At 45.2% G+C, this 25,739-nt stretch overlaps 1 protein-coding gene across 1 annotated transcript in view; it reads left to right on the top strand.

Moving 5' to 3' along the window:
• Positions 1–25,739, top strand: part of NPAS3 (neuronal PAS domain protein 3) — a 98,618-nt gene that overhangs the window by 17,378 nt on the left and 55,501 nt on the right. The window contains exon 2 of the mRNA XM_075532212.1: positions 5,845–5,963. Coding sequence (XP_075388327.1) covers positions 5,845–5,963 — 119 coding nt within the window. The remainder of the gene's footprint in view (positions 1–5,844; positions 5,964–25,739) is intronic.

Here is a 25,739-nt window from a genome sequence, read left to right as displayed (position 1 = left end):
GTGATAGCAGGGGCTTAAGTGGAGAGCAAATGTTTTGAGAATGATGAGGGCAATGAATCTACAAATGTGCTTTACAAAATTGATGTCTGTATGGACTGTGATAAGAGTTGTATGAGCCCCTAATAAAATGATTTTAAAAAAAGAAAATAGATGCCAATGAATATTAGTTAATGATGGTTACAAGAATTCATTACTCCCCTAATAAAACAATTAAAACTAATAATAAAAATTGTTTTTTTTAAAAGAATTCATTACTGAGGAAAGAGTATGTGTGGTGAAAGTTGTGCTCTCAGCACAAGGAACCAGGTTAGATGCTGCCAGGAATCCAAGTTGGACCCCTCTCAGATCCCGCTGCCCTCAAAGATCTAGTAGAACAGATGAAGCAAGTGCCTACATAACTGTAAGCCCCGTGTCTCATGACTTTTGGAGTCAGGCATGTGTCATATTCTGTCTCTGTGGTTGACTTCCAGGGAGACTGAGTCAATGTGACTCAGTCTGTCTGGGCTCCGTTATGCTGCAACCCACAGTGAGCGTGGACTCCTCTGAGTGGGGCCATTCTACCCCATCCTGTCCTGGTTCCCAGCCCACCCATGAGTGGAGCGGCCATCCTCAAAAACGCTGGTGTCAGAGGGAAAGAAATCACAGCACATTGAGACTGGCCCTTAAAATGTGACTACAAGTCACATGTGACTGCACTTTTCATTGCCCAAACTACCTCATGCCTCACTTCCCAAAGGCCAGAAGAGGTGCATCTTCACGTGCAGAAGGAACACTTTTACAAGGAGAGAAGCAGTTTGCCAACTTTCAGCGTACACACCCTCATCCCAGTTTCCTAAAACATCATCCATATCCAACAAGGGTCACAGGATATGCCACCGAAACCATTTGGCTGTTTTTCAGCGACTTATCTTTTTACCAAGCTACTGCAAGAGTGAATTCCTTTCTCCCCCCTTGTCTTGTGGAAGGCCTGCTTTGGACTTCCGTTGACGTTGGCGTACAAATCATCTGAAAGGAAGGACTGCTTTCCGTCGTGACGTGAGAAAGGCCCTTTTAAAGTGCACATCTTAACAGCTCCCCCCCACCCCGATTTCTCTTCACCTTTAAAAGGAAATATATTTTGCTCATTACTGTGGGAGTAACATTTCCTCAAACGTTTTTCTTCTTCTTCCTCACCCATCAGGATTTGGTGGCAGTTGGAAGATTTCGAAATTAGAACTATATCCTGAAAACATTGGCAGTGCACAAAAACGAAAGGCGTTCTTTATGTTTTAGCCTAAGATCCTTGCAGAAACCCTGGAATGATGACTCGAAACCGGCCCTACATGGGCCATGCTCACCTTCTCCCCCACCCCCACCCCCACCCCCACCTACACAATAAGGAAAGTAACAAGGAGCGCACCAGTTGAGGAAGCATGAACAGATGTGAAGCAACACCGATAGGATTTCACACTAGAGTAGTATTTGCCAACATAAAAATTATTACAACTTTTGCTGCAAATTGTTCTGTAAATTTTACAAAATATGCAAAACCTGACATTTCAAGGGCTGAGATCCCTTAGATTTATTCAAACGCATGGCCCTTGAGATTTCACATAAGAAAGCAAATTTCTTTATTTAGCTGCTCGTTGTGTGGGGTTTCTCTCGTGTGCATTTGACATTCATCTCCTTGTCTGTAATGCATGGGTCAAAATGGTGCATACCTGGGCTTTGACCACTTCATCCAGCTTTGCCTATGGATTTCTCCTGAGTCGTGAGCAACAGCTATAACTTCTGTCAACCTCAAATTTCGTATCAGAGCAGGCAACAGCCCTGGTCTGTCTCAAGAACTTGACAGAAATGTATTTTGCACATAGAAGAAATCACTCTATAAAAATGTCCTTATCAATGCGAAAGAGGGGGGTTGAAATGGAGACCCAAAGCCCATCTATAGAAAATTGGATCTCTCTCCAGAAGGGTTACAAGAAAGGGATGATTCAACCCGGGTGCAGTATAGCACCGACGGAACACACAGCATTCCTCGAGTCCCTGAATTGCTTCCTGCCCCCCCCCCCACCATGACCCAGTTCTACCTTACAAATCTGGCTAGACCCGAGAGCATACATTGGTACAGATAAGAGCTCTTGATGCATGGAATTCGGGACAGATAAACCCTTCAGGAACGGTAGTGGGAGTAGTGATAGCATGAGGGTAGGGGGATAGCTGGGGAGGGGGAAGGGGGAGAAAGGGAGAACTCATCACAAGGTTGGCTATATAGCCCCCCCCCACCACCAAAGGGGGTGAATGGGCCAATGGACAATGTAAGATACGAAATAATAACGGCAATATAATTGTTCAAAGATTGACGAGGGTGAGAGAGGGAGGGGAATAGAGAGGAGCTAATGCCAAGGGCTCAAGTAGAAAGAAAATGTTTTGGAAATGATGATGGCAACGTATGTACAAATGTGCTGAATGCAGCTGATGTATGGAATGTTATAGGAGATGTAAGAGCCCCCAATAATATGATTAAAAAGCCAAAAATATATCATTGATCCCAGTGGTTACAGTCATTGTAGGGCACCAATCCTAAGAGCCTTTTCTTATTACTTGTGGCTTCTGTGCGCATGTATGCACTTGCTAGCACATACCACCCCCACCCCCTCTTCTCTGGCCTGTGCCCCAGGCAGGGTGCACATCACCAATGACCGTGGGATCATCCCCACTGAATACTAAATGCAGTGCTGTCTAGTTGTGACCCATTCAGAGTGACCCTTGAGGACATGGTAGAACTGTCCGTTTCTGAGACTGTCAGTCACTTGATGGGACTAGCAAGCCTCATCTTCTTCCCTTGGAGCAGCCAGTGGTTTCAAACTGCTGACCTCTCGGTGAGCATCCCAAAGCACAACCCACTGCACCACCAGGGCTCCTGCTCCTACCAGGAACGTCAAAGTTGCCCTTCTTACCTGAGAGAGTTAGAAAGGCTGCCTTACGCAGCTGCTGCTCTCACCTGTCACGTGCAGAGGATACGTCTTTGTACAAGAAGGACGCCATTGTCAGAGGTAGCGTGAACGGAGTAGTGCATTCGCTAGGAAGCATGGTCGCAGAGCGCGTGCTGCGAAGGAGCTTGTCACCAGGCCCTTCACAAGGGGCAGTGTGGAATGGTGCTTCTGCCCCATGCCTCAGAGCTAGGAAGTCGCCTAGGATGAAGGTCGAAACCTTCATCAGAGAGCAAGCTCTCTACTAGCTTTCCCCCTTCTCCTTCTCCCCACCTCCCCCACCTTCGTGCTCTTGAGGACACTGAAGCTGGAGGACAGTTTAGACTTGGGATCTCAGCGTCAACGGGGCCAAGCCCAGCCTTCACATCGCTCTGCCACCAGGCGTCCCGGGTTTAATTAACGCTGCCCTGTATGTTTAGGCAGATACTGCTGTAATGCGTGGGGAGATGCTGTACTTACTGCCTCCGTCAAGACAGAACGCACCACTTGCTCTCCACAGCACACGCAGGCTCGTGTCGTACATTTCTTCGCCCAGCGGGAAGCACCCATGCTGTGGTCTCTAATATGCACTGAAAGTGTTTCCCTGTACAGCCCCATGTTCTCAAAACAATAATAATTTCTAACGACGCCTGAATTCCCCTCACAGCTAGTCTACGGAGTCCCTTTATTCCTGGGTCAGGGTATCCAAGACCCCAGCCCTAAAACCGTATTTTACTTCCCCGTGAAGTTTCATTTTTCCTCAGCGATTGCCAACACGATCTTGCTGCACAGAGCTGAATTTCGAAGGCTGAGTTTGCGGTGCGGGCTCTGATGACTTCCCGCTAGTTCAGGTCTCTGAGGACCGGTGCCAATAAACGTGAAAGGGACAACAGCAGATTGGCATACTTTTCCATTTCCACTAGGATGAAAAAACCGCTATAAATTAGGTCTAACCTTAAATGTATAATCTGTCCTTGAGAGGGGGGAGGGGAGGAGGGGGCTATGGCATCTTCAGGCTCCTGGCTTCCCTTACGAGAAAAAACTGGTTCTCAGGGTCTCTGATCTTGTGTTTTAGTAAAATAGGACTGCACGGCTGACTGACAGTTCTGATCTAAAGCATTTACGTTTAAGTTTTGATCTCTCTGCTTTTGATTAAAACTAATGAGCTCATTTAATTCAAAATGGGAATCTCTGATAAGAGAAATAAGGTTGATGTGATTGGATTAGAGGGGCAAATTAAACTCTTAGAGCAGAAGTTTGTGCTTATGTAGTGTATTAAAAAGCTGTTGGCGTATTATGGCGTGTTAGATGATGAGAAAAATTTCATAGTAATTCATATTTAATCAGAAGAAATGAAAGTACTAAATATAACATGGCTCTGCTTTTCCCTCGAGTGATAAAAAGCTGTACATTTAAAATGACATCAGATCCATGCTCTCTAAAACAAAGAGAGAGCGAGAAGAAAGAATGAGAAACCTTAAGAGAAATGTAAAGAAGGGACAGTAGTCAGTGGTGGGGGCTTTGGCCCAAGATTAGAACTCCCAACCAGAGTGGAAAATAGATCCCTACTAAGAAAGGATAGCAGTGCTTTGGAGATTTCTTTCTCTGGGGTACATTTCATCATTTCAATTTTAAAAGCTCATTTGGTCTGTTGGCGGCCTGTGGTAAGTAGTTTCACATGTATGGTTCTTAAAGCTCACCTTTACAAGTACAAGGGGCTGTCAAAAAGTTCATGGGAAAACGAAACTAAAGATAATGGAATTTTCCTATGAATTTTGTGAAGCCTCCCTGGCATTTCTTTGCTTTTTCCAAGGAGACTAATGCCTATGTACAGTTGCTTAAAAGAAACCTTATGTGCATTGGATTTTTTTTTTTGCTTGCTTGCATATCAGAAAGACTCTAAAGTACTATTTTTATAAGAGTCAAGTCAGGGGTGTGTCTTAGTCTGAAAAATTCCATAATGAATTCATCTGCAGGAAAAGGTTTACATTTATTAAAATACCTCAAAACCTTGTAAAGAAAACAGATCGACACTGCATCTTATCTACATCATCATGCTTTTACGCCACAAAGATGAATCTACAAATAAGGTGGAAAATACATTGCTCACCTACCACGTAATATTTCCTAGGTAAAAAAATTAATTTTACATTGCCTAAACTATGTAAAATGAAAAGAGGATCATGTTGAAAAGAGGGAACTCTTATTTTCTCATCTCAAAAGCAGAGGAGTGAGGAGAGACAGCCTCCTTTCTGGGCAGGAGATGGGAGAAAGCTGCTGGCAGGAACAGATCCGGGGGTACAGTGTCTGTTCCCCTAGGTGCCCGCAACTATCCGCATGCCTCTGTGGGAGGCCATTGACAGGACTCCTTGTCTTTTTTTTTTTTAAGTGTCTTCTTTGCCACATGAATAAAACCAATCCGAGAAAGCAGGAGACACACTGGTGAGGATGGGGTCCCATCAAGATAATTTTGGGTTTCTTGGCACTCCCGGTAGCTGTAGGGGTTCAACAAGGGACACTCGGAAAGAGTGAAGGGCAAATCATCCTCCCCACCTAGCCAGAGCCTGCCCAATAGCTGGGCCCTCAGGTGCCTGGCCCTCCTTTTTCACACCTGTCCTCTGGCCTGGGCCCAGCCACCAGCGGGGCTGCCATTCGGGTCACTTAGGGAGCCGCTGGAAACGTACAGCGCCTGCACAGCTCTTGTGAGAGCCGAGAACTGGGTGACTTTGGATCCACCCATTTCTCTCGTTTATTTTTTTACCCAGTGAACGTTTTCTAAATGAGGTCCCGCGATGGCCACTCTTTGCACCCATCCGTCACTGATTGCTATTGAACTCAAGGACCGCCCTGAGCAGACGGTACTCACGTGTTTTGCGTGTTTTGTGTTCCTCAGTGGAATCCACCAGCCCCAGCCTGCTCGCGGCGGACAACAGCCTGGAGCGCTCCTTTTTCATCCGGATGAAATCCACTCTGACCAAGCGTGGCGTGCACATCAAATCCTCGGGGTATAAGGTAAGCTGGCTCCCGGGATCCCGTGAACAGCCCCGGGGGTTGGTCATTACCTGTCTGGCCTTCTCCCAGGAAGGACTTGCCTAGTACCCGTCTGCCTGGCCGCAGGTCACTGAGCGCTCCATTCTAGGGTCCTTTCTTTTAAAAACACTTTATTAAGGAATCTTCAAGTGCTCCGGAGCATCGTAGAAGTTCTCTTGGATGAGCCCACCGCTGTCAAGTTGATTCCAACCCAGAACAACTTCATCTAGGGCCTCCGGGGCTGTAACGCTCCACGGGAGCAGATAACCCCACTTTCAACTTCCATGAAGACAGGCCCTAATGCTCCTTAAAATGATTCCTACTTAAGAGGATGCTCCTTCCCCTTTCAGTTGGCACTGACTCTTTACAGGAAGACTGCCCATTTTTGTATCTTCTTTGCCCCTAAAGTTCATACATGTAAGACACATCAGGTTGGATGTCAAGAAACCTAAATTGTGATAGTAATGTTATCAATCATGCCCTTCTATCTTAGCATACACAGAACACTCAACATTCAGTTGAAAGATAAACGGCAAAGCCTGGCATCATAATCTACATCATTATCATTTAAGGTTAAGGATATAAATGCCTTCTAATCTCGGGAAGCTCCAACATTTCAGTTACTATGGCAACGTAAATTAAGACCTATGAAATGTATGAAATGCCTTTGGCAACTTGAATCTTATCAATTTTACAACACGCATACCGGTCTCTCAAACAATATTTATTAGATGTGGGAGAAAACCCGAAATAGAATCTGCCGTAGCAGTGGCAGCCTGACCTTTCCCAATTTCAGAGTTTAGAACTTCTGTTGTTGCAGTGCGGTAGGGTGGCCAGAGTGTTGTCAGGACTGAACTCCTGCCCTCGGAGTCTGAAAGTCAGAGTCAGGCACTCTCTTTGACATAAATTCTTCAAAAAAGGAAAAAAGGAGGTGGGAAGTGGTCCTTCCACACACGCCCTGTACTGAACTGTCCTACAGTCTGAAAGGTACAGATGGGCGTCTGTAACCTTTAGCAGGGCATCGCATGGGAAAGGCCGGGGACAGCCACCCCAGCCTTGTTTTCCCCCCGGGGAGGCTTGTCCCAAAGGGAACCCAAACAGACCCTGTCCTTAGGACCATTTAGAATTTCCTGCACCCCACCCCGCTGCTGCCCTGAACACTGCACATGAATCCGTCATGAATCGTGCACAACAGCTGTTCATTGTGTTAACAATTGTACAAATTAGCAACTTTGGAGTTGTGTAAGCGGACGGTTGCTGAGCCTTAGTTCGTCACTGTTCTTAGTGTTTTTTCCTGGTAACTACAGGGCTTGTTCCAGGAGGGAAGGAACGTGGAAGAGGTAAGCTGTCATTTGAGCAGTATTTCCTGTAACGCAGTGTTTATCTTCACAGTGCAAACCAATGACAGTAGCGCTCCAATACTGGGAGCGTGGGATGTGGAGGGAGAAGAAGTTAGGGTGGGGAAATAAGAGTCCAGGTGACTTGGGTTCTTTTGTGTGATTGCTTGTTTGTACCACATGACCATCTCAGGCACGCTGTCGCCTAGACACACTCAGCACAGGATGAGATCCAGGAGCCGGTGGCAGGGTTTTGTTCTGTTGTGCATGGGATCGATCGCTTTGAGTCAGAGCCCACTCTATCGCACCTACCAACCACAGTCTCAATACTGAGGACACATCGGTCCACCATGCCCTCATTGACACGGAGTTGCTAAGTTCCTGCTGTGTGCCTTGAACAATAGCCAGTCCCTGCTTTCATGGCGCTTATTCTAGCAATCCAGACGGACAAAAGCACACCAAGAAGGTAGCCTGAGAAAGTAATGGTAACAAAACTAACAACTAACATTTCTGAGCATCGGCGTATGCTGGACATGATGGTTTATATGCCTCAGTCCTCACAGCAATGCCAGGAGAAGACATTATTAATAGTTTTTAAATCTGTGAAATGGAAACAAGGCCTAGAGAGATTAATTGGCATGTCCGGCATCCTCTATTGAAGGGTTCTCGCTGGAATTTGAACTCAGGGAATCTGGTTCCACGCTGCATGTTGAATCACCAGGTCACACTACCGTGCAGACAGTGAAGCAGAGTAATGTGAGAGGGAGTGGCTGATGGGGGTCAGGGAAGACTTCCCCAAGTGTTGATGTGGATCAGAGGAACCCCCTAGTCTCCCAATACAAAGTCCTCAAAGAAGAGTAGTTTGGGGGCTACCTTGCTAGGTAAAGGTCTTGGAGAAATCAAATATTAAAATGTGTAAGTTTGGGCATCCAGGATTGAAAAAGATTTCAGAAGCTGTTCCAGATGCCACCAAATCACATGATGTTGAAGTAGATTACTCTCACCTGACATCTATCCAGCAGTAAGTCTTTCTGAAGATACTGAGATGCTACCCAAAACTTGACCCCACTACCTGGAAGAGCCGAGAGGCAGGCCTAGCCACCCGCCATGCCCTCAATAAGCTGAATCCTCCACCAGAGACCTCCTCTTCCCCCGCCCAGTGAACTTCCCTCATTCATTGGCCTTGTGTGAAAATTAGTGGCAGAGTGACAAGACACAGCTGAATAACATCCCTCTTCTCAGTAAGTAAATCTAACAGCTTATAAAACTCTCAAATAAAACTGGAAATCACCCCACCACCACACAATAAACACAAATAAAAAGAAAAACCGATGAACAATGCCTCTCTACTCCCAATAATCCCCCCCTCCCCCACCACCACCCCTAATTTATTACCACTGCATGCTTGTTTCTTTTCCCTTAGGTCGAGGTCCAAGCTGTTTAAGCCTTGCCCAGGGCAGGTCACTCTATCATCTTTCCATGGTCCCCACTAGCCTGCACGTGGAGCTGTCCAACATTCCCCATCACTTTGCGCACCGCCATTTTTTACGGCTGCCGTTGTCCCTGACAAGAACCTCTCCTTGGAAATGGACCTGGGCAGGACTGCACCCCACTTTAGACTGATTTAATGCACCCGCCATCTCAAAATGTCATCTGTTGCAGGCAGCATCCAGACTCAACATTCGATTATGCTCTCCCATTTTGCACCTGGTAAAACCGAGTCCTTCATCATTTAAATATCACGTTCACCTAGCTCTTAAATGTTCAGTCCTGGCAGGTAGGCTCTGGAGTTTGCCCTCTTAATCATTTTGTCACTGAAATGAATAAACTCAAATCAAGATGGAGGGTGAGCTGAATCTCAGCCTATAGAAACTGAAAAGACAAGAAATGAAAACCTCTTCGCTGATTAAAGCCTTCCGTGTTGGCCCTGCATAAGCCCACGGGCACCAGAGTATCCGTGCTCGTTATACCAGTGCCCCCAAGGGGTTGACAGAGCGCTACCTTCCTTTCCGGGGATTAGCATGCCAGGTCTGGAACCCCATAACCACAAGCTCTAGGCAAAGAGGTGCCAGTCTGGGTCGGCCAAGCCAAGTGTAGAGTCGGACGTACACTGCTGTTGCTTGCTGTGCTATGCCCACCCCGCAGGCCCTTGCCCTCTCTCCAGGGAAGTTCCCAGCTCTCAGCCCCTAATCCCTGGTCTCTGTCCTCCTCTGCTGGGAAATCCAGAGTGGCTTGTTATCTGGGCCAGACACTTTTTATGCCTCAGGGGCTTCCCTGTGGCTGAGGTCTCCTCCTTGGACACATATCTTAGTGTAACACAGCTGTCATTTCAGTCGCATGCCAACAATCATCTCTTCTTGATGAGGCCTCTGTCAGGGGGAACTTGCTAGGTGTAGCACAGGGGGTAAAAGGAGATCGCTACTCAGGAAAATTAGAGAAGTGAAGACTAATTGGGCCCCCCTCTCCCTCGCCTGCCTTTGGAGGATAGTTCCCTTTGGTGTGGGACTTCCGGTTCCCTAATCTGCTCTGCAGTGCTTACCCGCACCACTGTCAGGTCTGGGGTCTTTAGCGACCCACACTGTGATGTCCTTGTTCTTATGGTATAATAGAGAAGCGGTGACTGGGGAGCACAGACAAGAGAGAGAAAATCCTTTTCGTGTCTCTGCAAGGCTGACAATGTCTTCCAAACTCTTTGCAGAAGGGCAGATCTTCCTCTGCTGGGGCTCCTGCGAGGACACATATCAACAGACTGCGTAGGGAGGGTGTGGTGCTCCTGAAAGTAAATGGGGCCCCATCTGGGACGATTTGAGTTATGGATTTGCCTGTAGCTAAGTGTAGAGCCAAATGACTTCTGAAATCCCACCCATCCTCCTTTTGATCTAAAGAATAAACAAACACTTAGAGAAAATAGTAAGTGGGTTCACTGGCTTATTAAGAGTGCTGATAGACTCCAGCTTTGAGAATGTCCATATCCAAACATGGAGCAACAAAGGCAATAAATTAGAGGCTGCAAATTCTTTAGCTGTTTCTAAGCACAAACATGGGCATCCTTCAGATTAGAAACATCTCCTGTTCATTTGTAACAATTTCTCTTCCACGTGACTTTTCGTGGCTGCATCTCTTCGGTGATTTGTTATATTTGGGGTGTCATAGACCCCTTTGAGGGTTTGGTGAAATCTATAGAGCCTCTCTGCAGGCAAATTAATTTTTCTTCCAGAGATTCTTTAATCTCTGAAGTTTACTCATTGATTTCAGTTTACAAAACCCTTTTTAATATGATTTCTAAGAAATGATGACATCTTCAGTACTTATTAAGAAACCAAGTGTATGCATCTTCCAGAGCATGCACACTAAATCAATATCACAATAGCCCCTTTCCTTCCTCCTCATTTCTGCCCACCACGTCTCCATCTGGTGTTAATACATATGGAAGCCCAATGGCCAAAGTCCATCAACTCCGAGCTTGCAGAAGTGAAAATCTCAGAGTTTGATTTTTATCCCCTCCCGCCCACTAATCCACTGCCACTTGATTCTGGCTCATAGCAACCCAAGATGGGGGGGGGGGGAGGAGGAAGGAAAGGGGCTACTGGGATGTGACCACTGTCCATGGGAATAGAAAGCCTGTCCTCCCCCCACGTAGCAGCTCATGGTTTCAAGTCGCTGACCGCAGCCCCACCCAGAAGCACTGCACCTCCACGGCTCTGACAGGGAGTTGAGGGTCCCTCTGCGTGGTGAGGGGTGCTGCCTCTCCTCCCCATTCAGTTCCATGCACAGAAAGGCTGCTTTCACGGGAGTCCCATCATCAGGTTTGTGGCTAGGTCATTCTGAAAGTTGACTGAACATGTAGATTCACGTCTCCAAGAGGAGAGGAACCTGGAAGGCAATCATCACTTACTGTTCAGTCATTTGCCATGGGAGCTCTTGGTTTATTGTGTTTTTAATAAACCGTTCTTAGGCATGTATTTCATGCCTCCATGAACGAAAGTGCATAATGCAAAGCTTGCAGCTCCACCCCTTTGCTCACTGCCACTCGGATGGCTCGCCGACCCTGGGCGAACGTGCCCTGCCTTTTCTCCAGCGGATGCGCCTCCAGGTGAAGGTCTCTTCTGCACCTCTTGGGAACCATGCCCCAGCGACTTCCCAGAGGCCTTGATTTCTTCCATTCCTGCAGCTTGTGTGGTTCCTGGTGCCAACCTATATAAGAACCTGACCCCAGCCTACCTTTTGAACCACCATCTATAGCTCCATCACTCTTTTCTGGAATTCTTACCATTGATGCTCTCCCTACACATGAGGCTAGTCGTCTCTCCTGAACCATGCGTGCATGGGCACCTGCCTGCACTTGGTACATAGCACGTTCATTTTCTTCCCTAAAATGTTTTCCTGCTCGACTTTTGCTTTGAGTCGACATTGACTTGACGGCAGTGAGTCTGGTTTGGGTTCAACTAGAAAAGTCTAAATCATCCACGATGGACACACTCCATATCACATCGTTCACATTGAGGCGTCATGAAAGACGAAAAACTCTCCCTTCTGTTCTGTGCTCAAAGACCCTTGGTAAGATGTACTTAAGCTCTCTGCTCCAGTTCTCTCACCTGTACAACGAAACCGCTAACAATACAGAGACCAAAGAGCTTCCTCTGGTTAAATGAGATAGCACAGCCTCCGGCAGGCATCTGGTCTCCGTTTTGTGGCATGCTTGCTTTCCTAGAAACTCAGAGGAACCTATCTTATCCTAACTTCAGAAATAAGTAAAATAGAGACCAACAAATACATAGGATCTGTTTGCCTAAGGCCTCATGAATAGTAAATGGAAAAACTAAGAAGAATCCGGAATTCCAAATGTCTCCTTTTCAATCTACCAGGCTGCCTTTCCATACCGGTGCTCTAACTCTGCCCTCCTCCCTGAATGTCTAGCACAGCCCCCTGCACTACTTGCCTCTCGATACATGCTGTTTGCATTGAATTGCTTGCTCTGTCTTCATCTGAGATACCAATAAAAATTGTTGACAGGGCAGAGCCCTGTAACATAGTACTAGACATACTAGTAGCTGACAGGGAGATCTTTTAGAGGTGACCATTGTAATAGCTATGAGCCCCCATTACTCTATGTACCGTGATCTGTCTCACATTTCCCCATCTTGCCCACGAAGCCCTTGTTAATCTTTATTAGCGCTTTACTCAACTTAAAATGTACCATATCTACAGCATTACCCTGAGCCATCGCCGGAAATGAAAAATAACGGGACTTTTGCATCACTTACTCATAATGACTTCATGCTGGCCTCTGGTGTGTCACTGTTTTCTTTCTATTAAAAATCATCTTTCGAGATCTTTGTCTGTAAATTAAATTTTCACGAGCCTTTCTTTTTGCAAATCAGAGCGCTAGTTGCTTCTATCTTTTGGCACATCTCCGTGATTTCTCAGAGGTCACTAAAAATACGTAAAGTGTTCTTATAAAAAGGTTTGGTTCATCCTTTTCACAAAAGGAAAACTGCATGCGGTGAGCTTTAATTGTCCACGTAAGGCCCAATAAGCTGGTGGGCCCTTTTTGGAGATTTCTAAGAACAGACCCCGACCTCATCACATAAAAGTCTTTTCCTATCAGACAAATGCCAACAAACGAATGCCAACTCAGGGTTTCTTCCAGTCTGAGACTCTGAGATGTTCCCGATGTCCACACCGAGAAGCGCTCCTCTGCAAGCCTTTGCCATAGCTCTGCATGGTCTTGAAATGATGACTACCCTATCCCAAGCTGCGCGACATGTAACTGTCTTGTCAACTCAATAGATGAATTTTCAGAGAGACCGAAAATTCTGTCAACCAATTCAGGCTTTCTAAGACGACACGTTTATTGCCTCTCAATCACCCCAGACACCCAGAATAAATGGAAGGGGCTTGGGTGGGGGTGGGCAACATACAGACCGAGGTTATCCTGATGAAAAATGCAAACAGAGGAAGCAACCAATAAAATCAAATTTTAAAAATCCTATTATCTCATTTTCATCCCTGCTCACCTCTGCACAATTGTCCATTACATTGTGGTTTCCAATGTCATTTTAAATACAGCTGACGTTGTTTCTGATCTTAAAGAATTTATTTCCCCATTACCAAGGCAGGACAGTAGTTCTAGCTTGGAATATGTCATTTCTGTCAGGACTAATCAGCTAGTTGCTTTACCAACTACAGCCATAATCACTACCTTTTCAGTGGAGTGTCTGTAAATTCTAGTCCATCAGTAATGCCAAACGTATGGTGCTAACTGAGTGGTACTTTGTTTTCTGTCACACAGATTTTAAAAAGAAAATAGAGCCAAAGATACTTTTTTTTTTTTTTTTACTAAAACTAGATTTTTACAAGTTGCTTTCCTGAGTCTTTGTGAACTAAGAAATCAAAGTGCTGGTCGCTTTGAAAATGTCATAAGCCCCAATAAAAAGATTTATTAATTTCTTTAAAAGATAGAAAATAAAGATGGAGTGTGTTTTCCATGTGAAAAAAAAGAGATTAAATGAATGTTTAGATAATAAAAATTGTATAAATGATTATATAAAAAAGAAAATGTCATAGTTGGTACAAAAATCAACAAATGCGGCATTATAGTCTCAATCTAATAATTCATCTTAAGTAGTATATTTGACTTAAATATCCTCTTGCACCAGCCTGAAATCACTGACTATAACGACTTAACTCCCTGCCGTTGAATGGATGCTGACTCTGTAGGACAGGGACCCTGTAGGACAGGGCAGAACTGTGAGTTTCTGAGACTGTAATGGGACTAGAGCAGCAGGTGATTTTGAACAGCTGGCCTTTCTGTTCGCAGCCCAAAGCGTAACCCACTCTGCCACAAGGGCTCTTTCTCACAGCTACGGAAGTCTGGGATTTTGGCTTCTGTAAAGGATTCTCTTGACCTAGTGGTTTGAAGGAGTGATTATTGAACTCTTAAGATGTCAAGGTCTTCCAAATGCTTTACCTGCCCCATCTGGCTACCATGGCCTCAAACCAATTCTCCCGAAGAACTGGTCAATATGTAAGCGGTGGCATCAGACGGGGTTTTGATTTAGCCCTGCCCTTTCTGGATGTGTAGCTTCTGGGAGATGCTTTACCATCACTTTCCACCCATAAGAACCTCCTTCCTACGGTGCTGCTATTCGGTGCCATTACATCGAGTTTTGACTCAGGACTCCCACGTGTGACCGAGTAGACGTGCCCAGTAGAGTGTTCTAGACAGTCACCTCCATGGAAGCAGATTGCCAGGTCTTTCCCACTCAGAGCTGCTCTGTAGATTCTAGCCACCAACTGTGCAGTGCACAGCCAAGCCCTTTTGCGGTGCTGTCGGGTCCCTGGCCTTCATCGAGATGTTGAGAAATTTACCATGATCATGCAGGTAACGTGCTTAGCACAGTGCCTGGTTTGAAGGCCAGCTTGGCTGTCGTACATGAAGATTCATGATTTGGAACGCATATTACGCGCTTGACCAACTTTGATCTGAACTACTCCAAACCTCAGCTTCCAAATACCTACATGTAGTTCTAGAATGATGGAAAATAGAGAAATTCGTCAATAACACTTCAGATTATCCTCCGAAAATTCATAAGCGCTCAGCCCACTGCCTTTGAGTCAACTCTGCGTCAAAGTGACCCCGTGGGTCAGACAGAACTGTCCTTGTGGGTTTCCAAAGCTGCAGATGTTTACAGGAGTAGAAAGTCTCATCTCTCTCCAATAGGGCCACTGGTAGTTTCAAACTGCCGACCTTACAATTTGCAGCCCAGCAAGTAACCCACTATACCGCCAGGGCTCCACTGTGTGAGCTCTAGATCAATAAATTATTTCTTCTGAAAAGAAAAAAAATTCAAAATTTTCTTTTCTGAAAAATTCCTCCTGGGTAAGGTGTCCTGAATATTGATTTGATTGTTTAGAGATAAAATATGGCCAAAATACATCATTTATTCCATTCATATAAGAAGTATGTACTGAAGTATTTTCCTTAAATTGATCGAGCATCATAGTGAGACTAACATAGCCCATTAATACCAGATAGGAAGTTGGGGCAGGACTAATGTGATCTTGTTGGGTGATAGAATTAATGGACCTTTTAGACCCCTATAGCCTAGAAGATTCCATAGTTCAGTTAAAGGATGCAGATACACATAAACTTAACCCTCTTGGGGAGGCAAACCATTAGGACATGAACCCAGACGTGGGTCAGAGGTTCAGTACAGCATTCGAGAAGGAATTACTTGACTTATTCCAAGTAGGGGGAACGAGACAGAATTCTGGAGTTTGCATCTGCTCAGTGACAAGGAACTGATCACATCTCTATGAATTTCCCCACACTAGTCCCATTACAGATCACCCCCACCCCCACCAGGGCCAGGTCTGAAGGAACAGCGTCATCGCAAAGTGCACTGAGTAGTAAGACTTTCTTGAAACAAAAAAATCATCTATGTACTCAGTCCTCTATTATTTGTAGTGATATTACAGAGAGACTTCAGCCTACTGCCTTGTGTGTGTGTGTGTGTGTGTGTGTGTGTGTGTGTGTGTGTGTGTGTGGTGAGTGTTTTCTTCTCCCAAACTTACCAGTGGGCAATAACTCTTTCTAAACTGCCGGGTTGGCAGCGTCCCTCTCGGCTTAGTTGGTAACAGTGTACTCAGACAACCCATGTGTGTTACCATTTGACGGAAAGCGGTGTCTACACCTCCCTTTCTGCACTGCTTTCTCAAGGCTTTTGATGGGCCCTACAGTACGAGGGTAAGTAAAAAAATATCGTGACAAATGATACAACCCATTAATAAACAAATATGTCAAAGTGGGAAGCGATTGTCTCTTGACATCCAAGTCTAAACACTTCTGAAGGCAGTGTATCCATCTCTCTACCCCTTCCCCAAAGACATCTGCTCTCTTCAACTCACGCCGCGTCAAAGGACAGTTTTGGTTCCCTCGAGAGGCTTCATGTTTCTTTCAACTGTTCTTTGAATCTGTGCAGCAAAAAGGCGTTGGAAAGGGCAAGGTGAGGGCTGTAGGATGCGATCAAGTTTCCCAATGAAATTCTCGTCAGACAACCCTTGCTAGCCTTGAAGAATAAGCAAGGACATTGTTGTGATGGAAGAAAAAGAAATTCCCCAGCACAACAACTATCACGGTCTTGAGCTTACCAAGGACATTGCCAATAGTAGGAAAACGTCTCCGTGAGTCTCCCTGTGATCTGCTTGAGTCCTTTGAGAAAATCTATCAGGAGTTCCCCTCGGGCACCACCCCGTTTCCAAAAGGCACCCCAGGCTTCGGTGCTAACCTCTCTTCCTCACTGTCCCGGCAGATCCCCCTCAGAAGCCGCTGTTTCCATTGGACCTTTGATGGAAGGCACCCTAACAAACAAGACTAGGCCAAATGCGATACTGAGAGAGCTGATCCGCAGCCGCCCTCTAATCACAGAGACGTGTGTAAACACATCTTGTGTGAAGTAAGCCCACGCATGTGTGAACTGAAACCCTAGGGCCATGAGGCTTTCATGTACCCCTGCACACCCGTGGTGAGCACCCCCAGATCCCCCAGATTTCTGCTCAGGCTTCCCTTCTCTCCCCACCTCATCACAAGCACACCGTTCCCCCGTATCCCTGCATGGAACGCAGTAAGATCCGATGTTATGTCCGTACATGGGTTGTCCCCTCCACTAGAGCCTAAGCTCTAGTTCCGAAAACCATTCGGGGTACATAGTGGAAACTCAATAAACATTTCTTTTTAAATGAACGAGTTTACCAAAATCGGATGTCATGTGAACTAACTATAAGAGAACATATTCTTTCCTTAGTCAGTGTCCCACCTCCTTTAAAAGGAGCTGCAGATGATGATACACAGCCCAAGATTTTGACTAGCGTTTAATTTTCTGAATTTTCAAGTCCCACTGCTAGTCTGATAGTGTGAAACAATCTTCCTTTAAAGGAGACTACACGAAGGATTGAAAGGGTCTGTTTTTTTATGCGATCACATTCAGTTTTTTTTGCAAAATCAACACGTATTTAATCTGCGCCCCACTTGTACCCAGTTCTAGTGGCTCGAACTCGAGAAGCACAATCAAGAGTCACTTGATTATCACTTGGCAGTTCTGAATCTAACTAACAGCCCTCAACAGCCCCTTGGCCAATGCCCTTCAAACTTGCTGATTCTGGTAGAAGTCAGGAAAACAAAGTCGTTTAATGGAGATACACCTAAATGGGGGTAGGGGGAGAAAGGAGTTGGATAATTTTATTCTAATACCAGTATCTTGGGCAGTAACTTTAGACAATCCTGTGAATTATTCTAACTTGGTTATTGTGGTTAAGTGCCATTGAGTTGGCCCCAACCGATAGCGACCTTATGTCCAACAGAACGAAACGCTGCCCAGGCCTGCAGCATCCTCACAATTGTTCCTGGTCCTGAACCATTGACGCAGCCACTGGGTCAATCCATATTTCTCAGTGCCCCTCACTTTACCAAACATGATGTCCTTCTTCAGGGACTGGAGTCTCCTGACAATACGTTCAAAGTATGTAAGACGAAGTCTCCCTGTCTTTGCCTCTAAGGAGTACTGTGGCCTTACTTCTTCCAAGACAGATCGGTTTGCCCTGTTAGCAGTCCATGGCACTTTCAGCACTCTTCTCCAGCACCGCAATTCAGATGCACTGATTCTTCCACAGTCTTCCTTATTCCCTATCCCACCAGCACGTGCGTGCTGCAATAGAGAATGCCGTGGTTTGGTGCAGGCGCCCCTGAGGCCTCAAAGTGACATCCTTGCTCTTCGACACTCTAAAGAGGTCTGTGCAACAGATTGACCTAACACATCTTTTGATCTCTTAACTTCAGCACCATGAGCATTGACTGTGGATCCAAGTAAGACAAAATCCTTGACAACGTCAAGTTTTTCTCCATTTATCGTGATGTTGTCTGTTGGTCCAGTTGTGAGGATTTGGGTCTTCTTGACATGGAGTTGTGGTCCCTACTGAAGGCTACAATTCTTGATCTTCATCAGCAAGTGCTTCAAGGCCTTCTCACTTTCAGCAAGCACCGGTGTGTCATCTGCACACCCCGGGTTGTTAAGAAGCTTTCCTCAAATCCTGGTGCAACACACTCTTATCCATATAAGCCAGCTTCTCTGGCGATTTGCTCAGGATAGAGATTGAACACGTCTGGTAAGAGAATATACACCTTTCCTGATTTTAAACTGTGCAGCGTTTCCTTGTACAAGTTCCACATGAGCACAGTGAAGGGTTTCGGAATCCCCTTTCTTCTCAAGGTGACCCACAGTGTATCATGGTCCACACAGTTGAATGCCTGTGCATAGTCAATGGAACACAAGGAAGCCTCTTTCTGGTGTTCTCTGCTTAAGACCCGTCTGACCTCAGCAACGATACCATTTGTCCACGTCCTCGGCGGAGTGCGGTCACTGCACTGCTGCAATGTACAGCAGGGTCTCAGACAATGTTCTGCCTCCTTTGTCTCGGCATTCCGTCTTTGAAAAAGTGGGGAGCCGAATCCTTCTTCACAGCAACACACAAGCCACCGTAGTGTGACAAGCTCACAGATGAGGGGTGGATTCTAAATTTAAAACACAGTCAATCACAGAGCATTGCCATCACCGTTCTTTCGTCATTGATGATTGAGATCTGATGCCCCTTAGCTCCACTGTAGATAGTAGAATGACAATGTGGGTAGAATGAGTTGAAGCTCTACCTAACCGGGAGCACCTTTGAGCTCCTGAGGAGGAGGAGCTTAAATCTAACAGGAAGTACCATAAAAACAGGCTGGCCAAACTCACCAGAAGTTGCTCCATGTCCCTGTGACCAAGACTGTTTGAGAAGCTGGGTGACTCCAGGAAATGTCCGATCAGCGCTGAGGGTGAGCGTGGGGGTCTTGTCGTTCTTTGAGAGTGCTCCTGTGAACCAGGGCACCTTGGTCTTGTCGAGATTATGAGAATGAAAACCACCAGGACTTTGAGGATTCAAATAGGCCCTTGTCCTCATTCACTTATCAACATAGTTAGGCTCCAAAGGTTACTTTTCTATGGGAAAATCCATTTATATGAAAGAAACTATCATTACATAGCTAACAGATTACATCATCAAGATACAATGATTGCCAAAATCTGAGAATCATGGTCCCGCCAAGTTAAACATAACCTTAACCATCAGTCAGCTTTACTCTTGCCTTGCCCCTCAGCATTGGTTCTTGCCAAGACACAACATTAATACCCCAAATTGTCAGACTGATTTTTTTACTATTGTCATAAATGCAAAATGTAGGATAATAAGTTAGTCAGTAAGGGAGGAGTAGGTGGGTTAATTTTTTATTGATCCCTAATAATAATGGCTCTTTTTACAGGCAACACTCAAGCCAGTGAGGTTTATCCAGGCATAGGAGCCGGCACAGTGATAGGGAAAGAATAGCCCTAGGGTGAGAGATTCCAAAGGGAAAGGAGACGAACAAGTAAAATGACTGGGTGATGGGCTAGTGGACAGGGAAAACTAACAGGGTGGGGGCATGGTGACATTGGGAGAGACAGCCAATGATTTGTTCAGAGAGGGGTTTGTGAGAATATTATTCACTGATTTTGTTTCAGGTGATACTGACATAGCTAGATATATCTTCATATATTCATATCTATGTAATGGAAAAGCATAAAGAAGAAAAAATATCTACAGTAACCTGAAACCCAACTATAATCCCTAAAAGCACTCGTGTGTTTTCCTGTAGGTTTTACTACTGGTTTATATTTCTGTAAACATGATGTATTCACATTTATTTTGTGATTACCTATTTATATCAAAATGGGTACAGCTGTTTCTCCCATATTTTTCTTTCTTAAAGTTATACATCACTCTATGGTAATAGCTGTACTGTCATTTATTCAGTATATACACACTGGAGAATAAATGGACATTAGGGGCTTTGGTGTTTGGTACTGTCACACCTATGTTGTAAAAGTGAAAAACCAGTCAGGTATAGGGCTTGGTTTTTTATTCCTGGCATAAATGCAAAATGTCAGAAAATGGGATGGTAACTGGGGAGAAGGTGTCGTCATTTGAATGAAATGGTATTTTGCCTTAGTCCGTGATCAGAAACAAATTTGTTTTCCTCATTTACTTGAACACAATGCATACTTACCCTTCTTTATATTAAAACATACATGCTAATCTTCATATAAATTTATCTGTCTTCCCTTTAACTTGTTTGTACTTGGTTTACTGATAAACATATGCGTCAACATTGTTGAAATGTTTGTAAGTTTCCAGTTGACTGACAGTCACTGGCACCTGGCTGGACTAATATTATAGGCAGTTGAGTTTAGATAAATGCTCTTAAATCATAAATGAAATTAAAGTTATTAGGTTTGTCAAATTCCACAAATAAAGATATCATAGAAATGTAAAACACCCTCACACTTGAAGTGCTAGTCTGTCAAACATGTGGCTTTTTTCTCTTTCTACTGAAAAGGGGGTGACACAGTTTGCCCAAAGCCACAAATTAGCCAGTTCCCAAATACTGTGTCCCACGGGAGACATGTTAAGGTCTGTGGATTGCTATTTAGGAGACAAAAGTGTCCAAGCTTAGTGGCCACGGGCCCATAAGCACTCATCACTGTCTATCTAAACCCTAACCAAACTCATAACCATCTGGTCGATTCTGACACACCCTAACCTTGTAGGACAGAGGAAAACTGTCCCTGTGAGTTTCTGAGACCTAATGCTTTATGGGGGTAGCAAACCTCATCTTTCTCCAGTTACTTGTAGATCTGCCATGGGAAATTTGGACCAAAAATTAAACATGGACAGCAAGTCAGTCCGTAGGTAAAAAGAAATCCACAACCAACATCCCATACTGTCCCTGTACCAGAAAGGCAGGACAGACCAGTAAGCCTAGGGAGTCTACTCCACCCAATCAGAAAGTCCTCCCCACACACAGCAGTGGAGAGGTACCTTGAAAGCCCACGGGATATTATGGCCCCCACAGAATTTCTTCTCTGCTGCACGCTTAAATCATACCTCCTAGCCATGCGTGCAGCAAAAACTTGAAAAGGATGGTACTCCGCTGGCAGAAAATGCATCGGCCCCTGCTCTTGATTGACTTCATGCTTCGAGTAGTTTTCCCACAGCTGCGATACCTCAAACTAACTCTGTTCAAAGTCCTGAACACTGGGGCTCAGACAGGAAGGGATATGTTCTATGTTTGGGTTATACTAATTTCAGCTAGCCTCCCCCCCTTTTTAACAGCATCAGGAGTAATTTGTCATTCTAATAATAATAATTCCCTTTTGACATCATGAAGGGGAGAAGAAATCATCACTGCCATCAAAAATGAGGTGATATTTCAGCAGTATTATTTCACTGAAGATAAATTGGAAAGCTTTATTATTCCCCGTGCCTTTAAAGAAAGCTGAACAAGGCATTTGCTGACCCTAGAGTTTATCTATTCAGTTCATTGCAGACTGATCTGAAATAACTAATTTTAATTGTTCCAACTCAATCTTCAGGATGAACCTTTTCCCCAAAGCTGTACATGTACTTCTTGGAATTTTTCCCCCAAACAAACTTCACCAATTTGCAAGAAACTGGAAAGTCAAAAGAAAAGTTCACTGGTAACTAGAATAATCTATCCTTTTCTGGAACCATAGGTTTGACTCAAAATATTTAGGGATTGATTTCGCTCGGCCCTGCAATCTACACGGATTGTGTACCTGTTGTGTATTAGAGACTCTATTGGGTGCTAGGAAAACAAAGACGGATATAATGGAGTCTTTGGTCCAAAGGCCAGAGTCTAGATGCTTGCAGACACACACTCAAAAATAGATGGAGACAGTGTCATATCTGCTATCATAGATGTATGTTCCCAGGGCAACGCGATGAAGTAAATAATTCTGTCTGGTAGAGGAGAGGTTCTCAAAGAGAGCAGCATTTTGATACTCCCTTAAAGGACGGGCTCACTCTACAGAGGTCTCAGGAAGGGCACTCGAGGCAGGATAAATAGATGAAGGCATCAAAGTGCACTGAGCAGAAAGAACCCCGGTATTCAAGACATCGAATCTGACTTGGAAAATGTAGACTCATCAGAATTGTTGGTGTTATTGTGAGCTGCCGTCAGGTGGGCCCCATCTCTTGGTGATCCCTTTCCCGAGGAAAGGAACACGGCCTGGTCCTCATGACTGGGTGCGGATGTGACTAGTGTGCGCCATAAGGTCTTCCTTGGCCTTTCCACCTGGTCCACCTTCCTCAGGAAAGTCCACCATTCAACAACTGACAGGCTTCCCCAACAGCTGTGTAGCTGTGTGCGAGGTGCTCCAGGTGCCTGGGACCGGAACTGAACCCAGGGCGCCTTCTGAAAGAATTCTACCTCTGAACCTATTGGCCTGATCAATGTTTGGGAGAACAGGGTTAGCAGTGTTTCTTTCTAACCATACTTCTTGGAATTATTGCGCCCAATACTGTCATTTTCTAACAAAGAAACAGTTTTATTCTGAGTTTATAATGTAAAAGAGTAGATGGAGTTAAGTAAGTTGTTGAATAATCCAATTATCTTTCCTTCCACCATTCTGTCACCATGATGGTAGGTTGGTTTTGGTTTTTTAACCCCTGAATCTAAGATTTCTGGTATAAATATCTCCTGAGAGGAGAAACAGTATCTTCCTACAACCAATCTCAATCTCTCTCTCTCTCTCTCTCTCTCTCTCTCTCTCTCTCTCTCTCTCTCTCTCACACACACACACACACACACACACACACACACACACCAGCATACTCCGTTATCTGGCATTTTTGAACGGTCTGTTTACTTCATACAATATACTCAAAGTCCGTGTTTCTGGGAGCTTGACGAGCGAGGTCTGGTGGTGTAGCCAGTTCTTTGTTGGACTGCTAACTCCAAGTTCAGCGGTTTGAGCCCATCAGCCTCCCTGAGACACATATTAGACTGTCTCCTCCTGTAAAAACGTACCGCCTTGGGACCCTAAATAGCGGTTCTGCTAATATAGAGTCACTGTGAATCAGAATGGACCCAGTATGAGTTGTTTTTTTGGCTTTGGGTTTTTTACAAGTTTGATTTGGTTTGGTTTCGTTAGGATTCCCTTAGCTAAACCATGTAGTAAGTAAAATGCTTGGTTTTACGGATGGCAACTCTTTTCCTATTAAAGAAACCATGTTTTCTTCAACTCATTTGCTTCCAATTCTGGTGGACTATTCAGGTCTTTTAGGAATTGTAGTCACCTGTATGAACTGCATCATGGGCAGACCCGCTGGCTGCGCTCCACAGAGAGCTGTACTCAGATGCATCTGTCATGAAACAGCTGTACTTAATCGCTGATCACAGAAGACCCAGGTCCTATCTCAATATATTATATGTGACTCTTTTAAAAATCAAATATAACGTGTATTCACCGGATTTTCAGTATGAAGAAACACCCATCCTTCCTGCCAGAAAATAAACTCTCATCCTCCGAAGCGGGATGCTTCAGGAAGTTTTGAAAAACTAGCTACCCACAACAACAGAGAAGGAAACCCCTCTTCCCCATGTTTGCAGCGTCTGCAGGCACGCTCCCTTCTGATCAAAGATAATATGAAACTTCGGTGCTTTGAGTTGCAGATCATTAGCTCGGCTGCTTTTTACCCGCTTGATTTTATTTATTTTTCTTGCTCAAACATCTCTCTCTTCCCCCGAATAACCGATGCTCTCAGTGGCTCTCAAGTGCATCTACTCCTATCATCGCGAAGCTAGTGTAGCCCTTTCCGGTCACTCCCGGACCTTCCCGGAGCCATTTGGAAGTGGCTGCCTTTCGGTCCGTCGGCTCTCGGGCCAGAGGCGGACAGCGATCCCTTGTTGGCTTTGGGCTCTTTAGCATGACCTGGGCGGAGGCTCGGCGAGAGAACTGGACAGTGTGGTCGACTTGCTTGCGTATGCACCAAAGCCACCCAGAGCGGATGCGTACTACGGAAGCGTGCAGTGTGGCTTGTTTTCAGGCACTTTATAGACATATGCATTCATAAATTTTGATACGGTTGTAAGAAGCAGACTTTGATGGAACCAAACTCACAGATGAGCTTTCGATCACTGGAGCAACCACAGTCTAAGTTTATGTTGACAATTTATCAGCCCCTCTCCGTCAAGGAAAATTGTTTTTTAGTGCTTGCCTATTAGCAATCACATGCATAATATGAAATTGAGTTTTGGGGAGGACGGCCTGCCATCTGTCTTTCTGATATTTCCCCCCCGGTGTTTCATGCTCAAGTTCAATCCTGTGTATCAGAATGCTGTAAAACAGGAGTCACCCATAACACGGGCACTTAGCAAGAAAAATGGGCTAGGTACCAATGCCATCTTTAAACTGGCACACTCTGAAAAAGGAAAATCATGGATACCCAATCTGTGCGTTATCTGCTGAGTGCACTTCAGATTCTGCCTGCCTCTTGGAGCCAGCTTTGGTGTGGCTGGATCTTCTCCGAGAAGAGTTCATTTGTGTGCTCGGAGACGCGTTAAAACTCTTGAATGAAAATAAAAATTCAAAGAGAAAGGAGAATGCAATTTGAGGGGAAGCAAATAGAGCTCTAACAGAGAGGTGTGTAGAATGAAAACGATGCATTTAGTTTCTCTTCCAAGTTCTAATACACTATGATTTTTATCAACGATATTGTTTTTCTATAACAATACCTGCCCGGGGCGGTGGGGGCTGGGGGCTGGGGAGGGGATCTGCTCTGTAACTGTCAGGATTCTACTTCCCAGAATAGGCTTCAGCTGATTCTGTTAAGCTGGAAAGAACTGGGTGGAGGAGCGTACAACTCCACAACATGGAAGGATTGCTCCGAGGAACATGCCCAAGTCTTTCATGTGTAACTGCATTTGTTCGGCGGGGCTTTTACCATGCTATAAATGCCATCACTGATTTTGGCCAGTTCAGATAGATTCTGCAGTAATTGTAAGTTATGAACCTTCGAGAGCCAAAAGGGGTGGGAGGGGAGGAAGGAGGAGAAAAAGGAGTGGCCAATACGCTGTGGCTAGGGGAATACAGATCGCAGGGTACACTTCGTCACAGCCTTTATCAGATCATGCAGCCAGTGCCAACGCAAAGCAGGGCAAAGAGATGCGGACACCTCCAGCTTCCTTCACCTGAGGGCAGTGGCTACCACGGGCAAACACAGTGAGAAAGCTTCTTGAAGAAAGGAAGCAACCTGTTTTCCCCTGAGCCTGCACTTCCCTCGCTCGCTCCCTCGCATCTGTTTCTCCCCCACCTACACTGTGGGCAGATGTCCATCGCTGCAAGAGCAACAAAAGATCGAGCTCCCCTTTTCTGGCCAAGAGTTAGCCATTCATAAAGCTTGAGCCCCTCAGCTCCCAGTACCTGGACCTGTGTGGACCCTCAGCCAAGAGGAGGCTCCCAAGGGCACCAAGTAGCAAGCGTCTGTTCAG

The sequence above is a fragment of the Tenrec ecaudatus genome, chromosome 14 (assembly GCF_050624435.1).
Source record: "Tenrec ecaudatus isolate mTenEca1 chromosome 14, mTenEca1.hap1, whole genome shotgun sequence".
In the NCBI taxonomy this organism is placed as follows: Eukaryota; Metazoa; Chordata; class Mammalia; order Afrosoricida; family Tenrecidae; genus Tenrec; species Tenrec ecaudatus.
Note: the sequence above shows the minus strand (reverse complement) of the source record. Positions and strands in the feature narration are given on the sequence as shown.